The sequence below is a fragment of the Pseudomyrmex gracilis genome, unplaced genomic scaffold (genome assembly GCF_002006095.1).
Source record: "Pseudomyrmex gracilis isolate BER0280 unplaced genomic scaffold, ASM200609v1 scaffold_894, whole genome shotgun sequence".
NCBI lineage: Eukaryota > Metazoa > Arthropoda > Insecta > Hymenoptera > Formicidae > Pseudomyrmex > Pseudomyrmex gracilis.
In genome coordinates, this window is record NW_018021478.1 from 4,176 (window position 1) to 19,921 (window position 15,746).

Here is a 15,746-nt window from a genome sequence, read left to right on the forward strand (position 1 = left end):
CGTGTACATTTTTTGCGTCCAAACAATAGTCTTATTCTCGAAACGTCGTCATCATTGTGCCAAGCGAATTTCAATTCTTCCAAACAACAATCACACCGCAATACGCCAATTAATAAGTCGCAGAATGGCACGGCCAAGGTCGAGAGTCCGACCGATAGATATAAAATTTTCTCTTTGCAAGCTTGTATACGACTTTTGTCTCCTTTCTCTCCCCGCTTGGTCGCCAGATACTTAGCAAATCGCTCCCATATTCGTTTGCAGCCCGCATCGTTAACTTCGTACGTCGTAAGTTTCGTTAATTTTGTCTATCGCAATATGAATTACATGAGAAAGACAAAGCGCGCAAATCGAACTCTCTTGTGTATGCGAACTACAAATCTAAATTCTCGCAAAAGAATTATGTTGAAATTTTCAATTTAAGTAATCGAAAAAAATTTGACAGAAAAAACCATAATTCTTATTATCATAATCAATGTTGTGTGATACGGTAAAAAAGTTGTTAACGAGTTTTTTGAAAGGTTTTTTAAATTTTTCTTCTGCAATATTGTTTTAGAACATATTCACGCTTGTGAGACAGGTTTCCCTTATCTTCCTCATTTCTGCATTATTTAGTTTAGCATGTGATATGTATATTTATTTGTCTAATACATGTATATTTATTTGTCTAAAGTGCTTGTCTCACCTTTTGACTCTGTACAATGTAAGTATATATGTTTCAATTGACATATGAATAAAGATTAAGTTCATTCTGTGAATTTATGATCAGCTTTGCTTGAGTATATGATAGTAGAGTGTCGGTACGAGAAGAGAACTTGACGAAAGTGAATCGTTGCCCTTGACACGAGTGAGTGACTTGACTTAAACGGGAATCTACTTTATGTTACTCGTATGTTATACGATCTCAGATAAATGTGATATATTTTAGCACGTACGAAAGATAAAACACATTGCAAGTAAGTCGCGATAAAAGCTGTTTGTTTAATTATACGTTATCATGCAAAACAAAAAAAAAAAGCTTTTTATATAGTTTATAATTATTGTTACAATTTTATAAGTTTTTAAATTATTTTTCAATTTTTATTCGATGGCACGAGGATATTTCAACAAGGAAAAAAATATGATATCGTGAATCAACAGCGTCAGTTTGATTGAAATATATTCTGTTGATGAGATATCAATATTATTGCACAACAGATAATTGCTTTTTAAGAATTTAGACATTATAAAGTAATCGCATATTGCAAATAAATTAAATATTTATTTTTTGGAAGGCCGTTGACTTTAATTAAATTCTCCATTTAAATTAAAACTCCATGTTTTTTTGCGTATAAAAACGTTAAATATAGCACTCATTAGTTATGTACGTCACATATATTATAAACTTGTTTGCGATGCGTATTCATTTACAAATAAAGACCACCCAGTGTCAAAGTTCGTTGTGCGCATTACAAAAACAAAGGAAGAGAAAGAGAGAGAGAGACAGAGAGAAAACATTAAAGTAAGTTATATATACATAGCTTCTGGAACTAGTTTCAATAGCGTCTCAATTTTAATGAACTGATTTAGGATGGTTCTTGTAAAATATCTTAAGTGCCAATTATTAATCACCATTATATACGTCACGCGCATATTCGTTATCATTTGACTTCACGTGTAGAGACATTAATTTATTCACTCATAAAAAACAAGATACAAGAAATAAATTTATACGTAATCAATTGCGTCTATTGCTGTTTTACACTTATGATGGAAAACATTTTTTTTTCCAATCTAAAATAGAATTTTAATTGTAAAATAGGAAAATTAGCAAATCCTTGATTATGCATAAACACATCTCTTGTATCTTGTTTTTATGAGTAAGTAAATTAATTAGTAAGTTAATTAATGTCTTTACGCGTGTGAAGTCAAACGATAATGCTTATGCGCCTGACGCGCACAATAATTATTGTGTATACAATGATTTAAACTTATTAGATTTTGTTTCCATTGTTTTATCTCGTTAGATTTAAATGCAATCTATTAATTCATTTTTTCTCGGGTTAATTTCGAAGAATTTTGCGTCATATAAATTTATCATACGTAATGTGTGTGCAAAGCAATAACAAAGTATAACGCAACATAAAAGTGTAACACAACATTCAACAAGTATTATGTCAAGACGCGCTTAAAGTTTTAGCGATAAGTTAACGGAGCACTTGTAATTAGAAAGGAAAAGAGAAGAAGAGAGAGAGAGAAGTATATGCGTTAAGTGAATACATACATAGACATAACATTCAATGTCACCAAGTATTTTTTATTATCTTCACGTATACGGAATGAATTTTTTATTGATGTAATCCTAAACTCACTAAAAAAAAAGAGAGAAATACGTTATATATCTGACATATCTTCAGTGAAATTAAGCAAATATCCTTGTTAAATATGTATACGCTTGTAAATTACAGAAAAAGAACGAGACTCTCGTTAACAATTGGAGCGTTAATAAGTACGAATATATATACATACGTATACGCAACTGTACGTATGTAATACTGTTAATTAAGATTTAACTTTAGGTTTTGGCAATTTAAAATTAAAGGTATAAAAACTATTCTTTTTGCTTGGCAGTTTTCAATTATTTTAAAAGTTACTTTTTAGTTTATAAAAAATTAATATATGCGATATATATACACATATCATATACTACTTTAATAATAATAACGAAATCAAGAAATAATTGTTTTATTTTAAATAAAAAATGCAACTTCTCATCTTTTTCTTTTATCTTCACCATGTGTCTCAAAAAACCACTTATAAACCACTTATAAAACTTCTGCAATTTTGTAACTGAAAAAAGATTCTCCAAGAATGTTAATTAAGAAAAGTATTATTTATACTATGTTATACAAAGATAATGTAAGTAACGAAAAAAACGGAGAAAGAAAGATGCTCTTAGAGAAAAAAGAAAAAACTACGTTGAGATTAACTTTATTACGAACAACATTCTTGCATAGTCACAATTAAGGTCAATCGTAGTCAATTTTATTCATTCGAATCGATTACGATTAAATTAATAATATTGTTTACATATTTTTTTACGCAAGTTTTTACTACACTACTACACGCACATATTACAACGCATACATTGGAACTATTATAATTAATGTTCCATTCTTCGTCGTAGACAGCACTGCATCTCAATGATATTGTCTCACTGAACGTATAAATTTTGATATATACTTAAGAGAAAGACGAAGGTTTCTTTCTCTTAACTACAAATACTATAAATATGTAACATATGTAAAATATGTAAACAATAACTATAAATATGTAAAATATGTAAACAATATTGATGATACATATGCTTCATTTAATTAAATAAAACCACTTATATTATATATATTTATAAAGAACTCAGTAGCACAATAAAGTACAGGCGACATTGAAAGATCTTAGAGAAATTTTGTTTCATAAATAAGTTATTCACATATTTCAAAAATAACAACAATATATATATATGAAATATTTTTACTAAAATACTTAAAAATTGACTCAAGAAACAAATTATTTACAAAAAGCTCCAACAATTTTTTACATTATATTTATAATTAAAAACTAAAAAATTATATGAAAGCGTAATCTGATCTGCACAACCATGCGTTACATCTTTATACTTGTTCTAACATATTTCTTCACAATACAAACGCGATTGTGAATTTCGTGCAATAAATAAGAGCGCAATATATTGGAGTATTGTTCACGCATTTTTAAAACTATCACAAGTTATATCACAAGATCAAAAATCATATATCAACAAATTTATAATCCATACGGAGTGATACATAGTAATTACCTGTAATCAATAAAAATGAAGTAAGAGTAAGTAACTTAAAAAATCTTAAACGGAATTACTCGCGCTAATAAATAATTTGTTATGTAAAGCGTAGAATGTTTCGCACCCTTACTTTTATTATCTGACTTAAATGCATTCTATTCACAATGATGAAATCGTATACTCACTCGGGAGCATTTAAAATTCAGACATTTCGGCTTAATTTCGCGTACGGGTATCATAGATGTGCGTAAATTAATCTATAGAGTATATACAAAATGAACTATAGATAAATGTGTCATTTGCATTTTTGCGGAATTCAGCCTTTATCTTCTTTGTCGTTCTTATCTTCATTTGGGGTGGTGATAGTAAAAGCGTAAGAGTCAGTGGAAGGTCAGGTGGGGAATTCAACGGTCGTATAATTACCACACACATTCACATTTTGCATTCGTGTTACAAAGCCGATATAAGACCATGTGATAGTAGCGGCGAAGTCAGTTTGCCGATAGGTAGCTCGCAGAAGAGGTGCTTGCTCTTATTCGAATTCATACTTATTGTTGGATTTATATTTAACCGATTTTTTTACTTTTTTTTTATTTTCTTTATATATATGTATATATTATATCGTTTTTGTGACCAAATCCAAATATTTCGAGAATCCAATCGTCAAGTGTTTGTGGTGATTTGCTGAAACGTTTTAACGCACGACGATTTTATATCGAGATAACAACGTTAACACAGCGACATAGTGAGTATTAACGCGATTTTGCGCGTCCCACGTGCAAAATCCGTACCTAGTTGTTTGTTAAATATTCACACATTTCTTTATCAACAAACGTTCTATTTATTTTCTCTCTCTCTCTTTCTCTCTCTTTTTCTTAAATAATGATTATTATCATATTAATGTATGTATTTGTTTTAAAAACTAAGATAAAATTGAAATATCATATTGAGTTCGTAATAATAAATATATAAATTCGACGAATTTATAGAGATATTATGCAAAATTAATGTAATAAACTTCAGTGTATCAAGTTTGTCATTATGTTTCGACTTTTATTTTAAGTCTTCATCAGTTAATACGATACGTTATAAAATATTATGTAAAATAAATAGCAGAGATTTTCCAAACAAATCATGAACAAAATACAAAAAATATAAAAATATAAAAACATACACTTTAAATTAACAATTATTTTAAGACGAAAGTATTCAACAATGTAAAGTTCTCATTCTTTCGCTTTAAATGATTTTTACATTAAAATGTTAAAATTTTTTGCAAAATTCTTAAAACTAATATAAATACTGTCACGAATAAAATTTTGTCAACACTAAGTCCAAAACTGAAAATCAAATTTCATAAAAGTTCTACGTAATATCGTTCAAAAGAATTAACAAATTCGTGCAAGTTTTAGATAATAAACCAAATAATTTTATAAGACTAATATCCAAAATGTAACAAAAAATTTAAATGCAATAGAACAGCGTGAACGTGAAAGATAGCGAGCTTTATTGTATATGTCAAAAACTCTATACAACTTCAATTACTGATTACAATGTCAATTACTGATTTAAGTCATTTAATTTTTCTTAAAATTGGTAAACAAGTTGTCTAAAACTATTTTATCACGTATTACATCAACTGATAAACACTTAAAATATAGTCAGAACATGTGAATACATTAAAGTTTGTTAATTTACATATTATCCATTTATTTTATACAGCTGACTTCAGCAATTAAAAGACCTACATGAATATTTGATACTGTTACTTGATTGCTTTATTGCAGACGTTATCGTTTCAATCATTTTGAAAAAGACGGCTGATTTAAGTTTAAACCTATCACACGAAACACACAAAATAAACCAAAATCACTTCCGGATTTCTTTAGCGCGAATTTGTGTGGTTGAATAGTTGCTATATTTCTGTCTTGAACTGTGTGATTTCATCTTTAAAAAAAACATTAAAAGCTGTAAATACCTGACTATAAAAACAAAAGTGAAGTATCCTTAAAGAGAAATAGTGTAATAGGTATAGATTTTTTTCTTTAGCAACAATTATCAATGCCGTGGCTACATTCTGACACAAACGCTTCGGGCAATAATAAGCCAATGTTTGACATTTGTTTTTCTGAAGTGTGAAACTTGTCACCGACAACAGCGCAGTATGATGTTACTGTCGCTATCTATGCGTCATGTTTTGAATATTTTAATATTCTTTAAATAATATTCTCTAATGAATAAATAAAAATTTATAAAATGAGTAAATAAAAATTTAAAACAAGTCATTTTGACTAGCCGGTGGTTCTAGTGTTAATTGGTTTTCTTTAAATCGTTTATATGTTAATTGGTACTTTTAATCGTTTATGTGTTAATTGGTTTAAATCGTTTATATGACGTTGCGTATACATTATATCGCAACATCAATCTTAATGAATAATCGTAAATCATTGTCATAAAAAGGAGACTTGAATTATTCTGTTTCCTTCCACAATTCATTATAAGAATGAAATTGCAACTTATGACTAAAAGTATGCAATATATGTATCTATTAAATTATTATTGTCCACCTATTTGTTTATAAATCTTGAAACGCAAACGGAACTATCGCGACCTTCACATTTGTTGTTTAGCACACTACAAGTGAATTGCTTTTTAGTCGTGTAAAATCATCGTATATAATAAAAAAAAAAAAAAAAAAGAGAGAGAATTGACGCAATAGCACGCAGACTATCAAAGGCGCATACCTTACCTTAAGGCAAAGGCGTCGCAGTTTACTTTCGTTTAATGCGGAGAAGATGCAAACTTGACTCGCCAAGCAAATAGATACTCAAGACTCTTTGTTACCTCGTCATCTTTGATTTTATGACGTTAGAAACGAGAAAGATCAAGAAAAATCGCCAAAGTTTATTTATAATGCACTTTATTAAAAATAAACAAATATTTCTGTGCAAACGCAAAATCCGTTTCCATCACACGTAGAATCCAGAGTACATTGTCGCTTCTGTCATATTTAAAATCCAAGAGAGATATTGGGGGAAAACCTTAAGAGAAGCAGCGACGAAAAGGCAGCCACGATTCGAAATGTATTATAAAATGCGTCTTGAAGAGATTCTATACGCATTTTATCGTTTTTTTATGCATTTGTAAAAAAACCTGTCTGTCTGATTCTTCGAAAAAAATATATATTTCTCGCTCAAATAAAAAAAAAAATGTCAACTTGTTATGTATATGCATAAAAAACCAATTATCGACTGTAATGCGGAAATTGTACGATGATTATTGCAATGTAAATTTTTTACATATTTATAATCGTTCGTTGAAAAAGTTTACAAAACTTTTCCACGTGTATATTTTCTGTACTCACGATGAGATATAGAGATTGTTCGATTATACAATCGGACAAGGTTTGAGAAAATAACTGTTCAAAAAATTAGCTGCAACATTGGATTGTCTGTTGCGCGGGAAATTGTTCCGAGACGTTTTTTTAGCAGAAATATTTATGACGATCGAGTTAACTGTGGCAGCGGTATCTATTGCACGTTTTCTTGTGCGACAGATCACTTATACAAGATAGAAGAAAGTAAGAACAACCTATAATTAAGAAAATTTGTTAAATATTACATCTTGTCGAAGAAACTGAGATTGCCAGTTACAAGAACGTTACTTTGTATTAATGGCACGTGATTACGCGAAATTTTGTAACATCTCACCTCAATTCATATATTTTCTTTCGACAATGTAAATATTTTTGCAATAAAAAAGTAAAAATAATATTTTACGTAATGTTTCGTGTATCAATTTTATGAATAATTGAATTAAAAAATTGCTCTTATAAGATGGGCTCTTTATAAGAACTCTTCTTTTGCTTTTTTATTTTCTTAATTAAAAAATAATTTCAAGTGGGAGATCAACTGTGTAAATCTCTTGTCTCTTATCTCTGTCTCCATTTGACTGCACGCTTCCAAGTTATTTGTTATTAATTTATTCTTGCGGTGCAACTACTGAGTAGCAGTAATCTATAAGCTAATCTATAGGCTGTCATTCGTAAGATAATAATAATATCTTTTTTACTTACCACGGACTAACTACTCTCCGTTTTTTAACACACTGCTTCATATGAATGACCAACGATCGCCTTTTTGTAACTTATTTAACTTATTTATACATTGCGACTATTTCTTATTTTCCGACCATCTCTATGACTTTTATTATCTTTTATTTATTTATTATTTTTTTGCGACTGAAGAAGACTCAAGTCAGAGTCGAAATATATTTCGCGGTTCTATGTTTATTTTAAAGATTGTTGTATTTCCTTATTATATTAAAAATATCTTGTTTTTTGGTTCGAAAATTTGATCTCTTTTGTTATATTAATTTGTAAATAATTTCATTCTTTGTTTCAATTTCTCGGTTAGAGATACGATTTATATTCGACGCGCCAATTACGTCTGTTAATTGACATCTTATATGAGCTAAAAAATATGAAACTTGTACTGTGACACGAATGCTGGCGCCTATGATCATTACGCATCTTTGGTAGTAATCGGCAATTAGTCATCTTTTCGCAGATTTATGCACGTTTTATATAGTCTTGCTAGCAAATAAGACTATCAAGACGAGTATATCGCTTGACCACGATAGAATAGGAGACCGCATTTTTACGCAGCAAGAAAACGAGTTCTCAGGTGTATGTAGTCTCTTTGGTGACCACACTTTTCCTTTTCACGGCAATCGCGCGTTACGACATTTGCGCGGGCGCGCAAGTAGGATCGTTCGGTTTAGGTTTTTTCGCGAAATGAAACGAATATTGTTTTCGTGGAAGTTGAAAGACACATTATCTTCGCGCGTTTATTTTAATTGAACATTTTTTCGTCGAGAATGCGACGACGAAGAAACAACGTCGAATTAACCGTGCGACTCTGACAAAGGAACAGTGAATCGAATCAACCTTGAGGAAACAAGATTTGCCGGTTTTGAAATCGTTGCTCCTTACCAATTACCTATCACTCTGCGTGAAATTGCTAGATCATAAAAAGCGAACGTTTTTGGCTTACTAGTGTGCGTTTGTTACATTTGGTAATTACTAATTTCCGGGCTTTCGTCGTTATCCGATACTTCAGTAAAATTGTAGCAAGTTGCTCAACGCGCACAAAGTGTTGGCGTTACATAGTTCGACTAAAACCTGTTTTTTTTTTCTGTAATATTGCTGAGTTAAGAAACTCAGTTTTAAACTGATTCTTATAAATTATAAATATCACATTATAAGAAAAGAGTCTCTTATAAAAATTATAAATATTAAATATCAAGAGACTCTTATAAATTATAAATACCACTCTTATAAATTATAAATATCACATTGAAGAAAGAGTAAGTTTAAAACGGACATTTCCTTAATGTGATATTTATATGTAAGAATCGGATATTTGTATGTAAAAAAAGCGAAAAAAAAATAAACTAAGTGAGAATGTATCTTTTTAAAACTATTTTTATTTCATCGGAATTCTCTGAGAAAGAGAGTTTAATTTCTTTCTCGTCGTATATATTTTAAATGTGACGAGAAGTATATGTAATTTATACAGTAGCAACGTTGAGAATGACCTCCGATTCCTGAATAAAAATTCAATGAAGGAAGAGATGGACAATTGGAACCAATTGCAGGATGTGATGTAGTAACGGTGATACAAATATCAGTTTTTTTCCAAACGTTTCGACTTACATTTAAGTAATCTTCAGTGTGGATACTACATAGATATACATAATTCGGATGACAGTTACAATTAGATACAAAAAACAAAAATAACAAAATCATAGATATAAAGGAACGCATAATAATAAAAATAATAAAAATAATATAAAACTTAATAATAAAACAGTCCATTTTAGCACGGTAAATGACGACAGAAAAAAGTCTAAGTAGTGATTTGTTTGAATCAAAAAGAACTTAAAAATGTAATTTTTTTTGTTTTACAATTCGAAGTAAAGAACAAGTATTTAATTAATTAATTAAATATTAATTTTTCTAATATGTTACTGTCGATTTTTAATGGCACAAAATTGTAACATCTATAAAAAAAAACATATAAATTAAACTGTTGTATATTCTCTAACAACAAATTTTATCAAATTTAAGATTTATAAATATTTGTTGAATCTAAAAGGAACAAAAAATAAAGAAATACATATTTCAGAAAAATTGATCTATTGTCCAGAGCAAATTGCAAAAAACAAATTCAATTCGTTACTTCTCGTTTCTCTGATATTAATATTGTTTAGAGAAATGTAAATATAATAAAAGAAAAGTGTCGTGCGCTAATGTTGTGCGCTACTACAAGAACATATGTACACACGTTTTAATCAGCTTTTATGTCATAGATCATATAATGTCAATATTAACATATATTTAACGCGTCAAAAGCATAGTTATTTTTCCAGAATGCTATAGTGATGAGATAAAATCATTTACGATAATCAATTCGGCATATTATATTAAATAAGTCATGGTAATTATAATAATTATAATATGTGTGTAGAGCAAAGTCCAGTTGTATATAAAAAAAAAAAAAAACTGAGTTAGAGATTACAAGCTGCTGCAGTCTTATTTTCTTATTTAATCCCGTATCAACACGTTCGATAATCATCTCACTTAACTTTGTTCTTTTTTTTTTTTTTTTTTTTTGTATCACTGGATATGGCTTTATGTATGGAAGAGTGCACTAAATCGTGCGGTTAGAAGAAAAAAATTTTTTTTTTTTTTTTTTTTTTTTGCGATGTTTACTGGAATTTCTGCGCGTGCCATCTATGAAAATTATTTTATCATTGAAATCACGTTAAAAGAAATCACGTTTTTTCTATACGTGTGTGTGTAAGAGTTTTGAAAACCTTAGTATTGTAGAAATAAAAAGAGTCACGTTTCTTGTGGCAAAATCTATCTTCTTGATCCACCGCGATGAATTACAAAAGACACGTAAAACACGATATATAGCCTTCGAAGTTTGACGACATTTTCAAGGCTGAAAAACTTAGGTTCATACTTCATTCATAGACTGTCGTAAATGGCACGAAGACGCGGTTTTGCAAGACGACATTAAAGAAAAAACAAGCAATGTTATTTTTTATTTATACGTCATTTTCAACTAGCTTTACTCGATAAAAGGATTTGACCTTTCGTCACCAATGGAGAAAGTCACGGCGATCCGTAGATCCTTAAACTGTCACTCGTATGACAAATCAAGACTGAGTTCTTTGCGAGTCGCGTGCCTCGCAAAGAACTCGGTCAACAATCCGCGATTGTAGAAGGTCTATCAAGACACCGTTTGTTCTAATCGCGGTGTTAGCGCGGTGCAAACACGCAAGTGAAAAATACTTCAATGATATTATCATAGTAGGAAGTTTTACTCTTAAAGGAGTCACAACGCGATGATTACTCAATTATTTTTAAATCCGTTGATTCTAATTTGTTTTAACATATGCACATTTTGTTGCACATTGTTTTATATTTTGTACATTATAATCGTATCAGAATACAAAACTTGATCAAAATTGTTGCAAATTTGCTCTTTTGTGTAAAAAAAAATATAAAACTTCTTTGTGTATTCAGTATGTTTCTCTCTCTCTCTCTCTCTCAAAGTTTTACTCATTTAAATTGTTGTGTTATAGACTGATATTTTTTTAAGTTCTTTGAAGTCACTTATTTTGCTATCAAATCTCGTAGTCAGTAGTATCCACAGTTTTCAATAAGTTTCTTATTAACGACACTCAATTATAAATTATATATATAAATTATATAATATATATAAATTATATATTATAATATGAAAAATTATGCTCTACCAGTTTCTACTTTTGTAACGATTACTGTGCATTCTTAAAACTGTACATATATAAAAATCCCGTTGTTCAAGTATTATAATAAAATAGTCATTTATCTCGAACAATACATGTATTACAATTTACGATAAAAGTTAACAACAAAATAGCATTAAATCGCAATAATATCTTTTTCTTTCTTCTTTTGTGCAGAAAAATATCCGTAATTAGATAAAATCGCATATCTTTGTTATCACAAATAATTTTTTTTAATGAATAACACGATATATTACTTTGCTTTTAGATGACGGAATTGATAGGAAAAATTTACGATGCTTACCGGGATCTAATGGACAACAAGAGCGATCCAAGAGTCAACGACTGGTTACTAATGAGCAGTCCGTTTCCCACGCTAGCGATTTGCCTGTTCTATGCTTATTTCTCCAAGGTATTGGGACCAAAACTGATGGAAAATCGAAAGCCTTTCGATTGCAGAAAAGTAATGCTGTGGTACAATTTGTTTCAAGTGATATTTTCGATATGGCTGTTTCGCGAAGTAAGTTGTTCGGCAGCACATATATTTACTATCGGATGTGAAAAAAAAAAAAAAAAAAAAATACTCGTCAAAGAGATATTCTGATTTCTTTTCCACAGGCTTGGGTATCCGGTTGGGGAGGACATTATTCTTTTAAGTGTCAACCGGTCGATTACTCGTACAATCCAATAGCAGTGCGCATGGCGCACGGTTGTTGGTGGTATTACGTCTCTAAGTTTACCGAGTTTGCAGATACAACTTTTTTTGTGTTGAGAAAGAAGAACGATCACATTTCCACTCTCCACGTCATCCATCACGGAATCATGCCTCTATCTGTCTGGTTTGGAGTTAAATTCACTCCCGGTGAGTGTTCAATTCGACATTCTATCGTCGTTATTATATATGTGTGTGTGTATATATATATATATGCATATATATATATATCACCTTGTTTATAAAAGCTAACATATATAGGCACAAGTATAGTGGAACCAGTAAATTCGAGTAGATCAGTTTCTGCATTTTTTTTTTTTTTTTTAAGAAAACAGCACGTATTGAATATTTACTTCATAAAATGATGAGCTTACAATCTATGATTTTTTATTCTAGGTGGTCACAGTAGTTTCTTCGGTTTTCTAAACACTTTTGTACACATCGTGATGTACTCGTATTATTTCCTGGCGGCGCTTGGACCACAATTGCAGCCGTATTTATGGTGGAAGAAATATTTGACGACGTTGCAAATGATCCAGTTCGTTCTTGTAATGATCCACGCGTTCCAACTGCTTTTTATCGACTGCAACTATCCGAAGGCCTTTGTATGGATCATTGGCCTCCATGCCGTGATGTTTTACTTTCTTTTCCGCGATTTTTATTTTGAAGCGTATAAAAAAAAGAATTTGAAAAAATTGTCAGACATGCAGACGTCGAAGGACAACAAGTGCGAGAAGCATCAAACCGAGCAGGCCGCTGTAAGCGACGTTAAAGAGAGCGTCAATGAGAAAGGCGCGATATACGCGAACCAATATAGAATGGCCACCGGCTATATCTCGGACAGCGGCCTCAGAAATCGCGTATTTATTGACAATCGAAACTTCAAATAAATTTTTCTTTTATTCGAAGATATTTCGATTACTTCATCGGTTTTGTTTATATAACAAGCGTACATCGAGCATACCTTTGCTGCGAATCATCGCAGAACAGGTTGTACGTACTGGTTTACCTTCGCGAAGGTTGAAATCTAAGTAAGAAGGTTGGGTAAGTTAAATGTTTTTTTTTTTTTTTTTTTATAACTGAGTTATAAGTTGAAGTTAAAGATCTTGCTCGAGCAAGATTCTTGCTGCTGTTGCGCATTCGCTCTTCCGCTGCAGCGTGCAATAGACACGTTCCGTTTTTTTTATTCATAAGCGCGCATGATCTACAGTATGTGTAACGTATACTATGGATAAATGTGCGCATGAAACGGAACGCATCTTATAAACGTCTCACAACTGTAAAGCCCCTTGCACAATGCGAAGGGAATAGCGATAGCGATAGACACAGAATTCCAACTCGTCGGAAATTTTATCGCTATTGCTTATTCCGTTTTCTGATCCGCATTGATACATGTGTATTTTTGTACGTTAGATTTCGCTGTGTTCTTATACACTGTTATTTATAAATATAAACTCTTTAAAACTCTGGTGTTATTTCTATCGCTATCGGTTCAATTCTCGAACACGTACGAATTTATTCGCATACAAAACGAGCTCATTCTGAGCTTTGTGATTGGCTTCGAATTTTTCAGTCTATAATAAGTATACGATCGAACTATGGTCATACGACGAAATATATGGTTCGTTTTGTATGCGAACAATTTTGCGTGAAGATCAAAATCTTATGGCACGGCTACCTTGAAGAGAATTGAAATAAAAAGTTAACGGTTACCGATAAAATGTAACTAAATTAAGTTAAAAAGTAAGATTCTAAAAATGTAACTAAGTTGTAATTATTTAACTTTTTATCTTAACTTTTGTCTTTTTAACTAGACACTACCCAATCCTGGTAAATAAGTTCTCTCAGAGTTTTCTGTAAGTGTTTCAAAGCGGAATCTCACTTGTACAAAAGACTTTTTGATATTGCGCGTATATTTGTGTGTATGTATGCATAAGTGTGTTTATACATGTATAGATGCTAATGTAAGAAATAAAAACAGAGTAGATATGAAATAACGAGGTTATCAAAATAATAAAACGTTAATCTCACAATTAAATTAAATATTAAATCAAATTGTGTTCATTTTTGTATAATTTTTTTCACATTCCAAATTTTTTGTTATATCCACCCATAAAAAAAACAGCAATTAAAAATATCTCTTGAATGAGTTTCAAGCAAAATTTAATATGGAACAAATATATTTAATATATATTATATTAAATATATATATATATATATAAATATATTGAAATTGAAAAAAATATTATCCGACAAAACCTTTATTACTTCTGATTATATCATAGTATTATTTTATATTTTTAATAAAAGATAAAATTGTTTTTATTTTATTTTATTAATATCTCACCGCTGCTACCATGATTCTCACATGAAAAATTTCGACTATATTAGATGTACTATAAGTAGATATATATATATATATTAATAAATGAGTAAACAAATGAGTAACAAAAAATAAAATATATTAATAACTACTATTAATAAGTAAACTGAAGAATAAAATATATAAGAAAACTTATGTTTTGTTTCAAAGTTTTTAGAAATCTTCAATATTGACTTATAGTACATATTATCTATTGTATATAACTCTTGTATCCAGACAGCATATGTCTTTAAATGGTAATTTAAAAACGTCTTAAAAACGTCTTATAATGTTCTTATATTGTCTTTAAACATCTTTTAAATGTCTTTTAGCCTTTCCGTGCTGTCCGAGTAATATCGATATTTGACGCTGTGTGCATTACCGGATAAACTATAGTATCTATATTTTTTACAGTCACGTTTGCAGTAATTTACATTACCGATATATGAGTCAAGAACAAACATTAACCACTTGCGATAAAATCGGCAGATCTGTTTTATTTTTTCAAGTTCTCACGTTAAAGTTCGAGTAACTTGTGTTTCCAACTGATTCAATTTTTAATTAAGTCAAAAATAAAAATTTTTTAATCAGAAGACATTATATGAAACAAATCGTTATTGTAAAATATAAAAGAAAATATAGCAAAAATTAATTTTTAGAGAGAAAATACAGAAATTTAAAAATTTAAATTTTTAGACAGAAGTTAAAAATCTATTTTTATAAATGAATTATCTATAAATATATATACATATAATCTCTCTGACAATTCTAACTTACAATGGCGTTTTATTTATTTTGTTTGGCCTATTTGTTGCAAAGTAATAACCATTTACTTTTTAACATATTCTCATTGGTCATCCTGTAGTTTTTGCACGTACAAATTAATACACATAAAGATTCAAATTAAATTTAAATTAAAAAAAAATTTATTTAAGATACTTGGATTGCATCAGATATGTAAAATACTCAATTTATTTTCTTATAAAATTTACAAAATCGAATATAAAAAAGATAGT

General features: G+C 29.8%; 1 protein-coding gene across 1 annotated transcript; it reads left to right on the top strand.

The window, feature by feature from the left end:
- The first annotated feature begins 4,311 nt into the window (after positions 1-4,311).
- LOC109861630 (elongation of very long chain fatty acids protein AAEL008004-like) lies at positions 4,312-14,431 on the top strand. The gene is made up of 4 exons (XM_020441356.1): positions 4,312-4,559; positions 11,925-12,176; positions 12,275-12,518; positions 12,765-14,431. The coding sequence occupies exons 2-4, from the start codon at positions 11,925-11,927 to the stop codon at positions 13,256-13,258; spliced, it is 990 nt and encodes a 329-aa protein (XP_020296945.1). The 5' UTR covers positions 4,312-4,559; the 3' UTR covers positions 13,259-14,431.
- Positions 14,432-15,746: the final 1,315 nt, after the last annotated feature.

What these genes read in the sequence shown, in the direction of transcription:
- LOC109861630 (XM_020441356.1), top strand. Translation starts at nt 11,925, where the DNA reads ATGACGGAATTGATAGGAAAAATTTACGATGCTTACCGGGATCTAATG. An exon ending in CGATATGGCTGTTTCGCGAA is followed by an intron (nt 12,177 to 12,274) that starts GTAAGTTGTTCG and finishes TCTTTTCCACAG; the next exon opens with GCTTGGGTATCCGGTTGGGG. An exon ending in TGGAGTTAAATTCACTCCCG is followed by an intron (nt 12,519 to 12,764) that starts GTGAGTGTTCAA and finishes TTTTTATTCTAG; the next exon opens with GTGGTCACAGTAGTTTCTTC.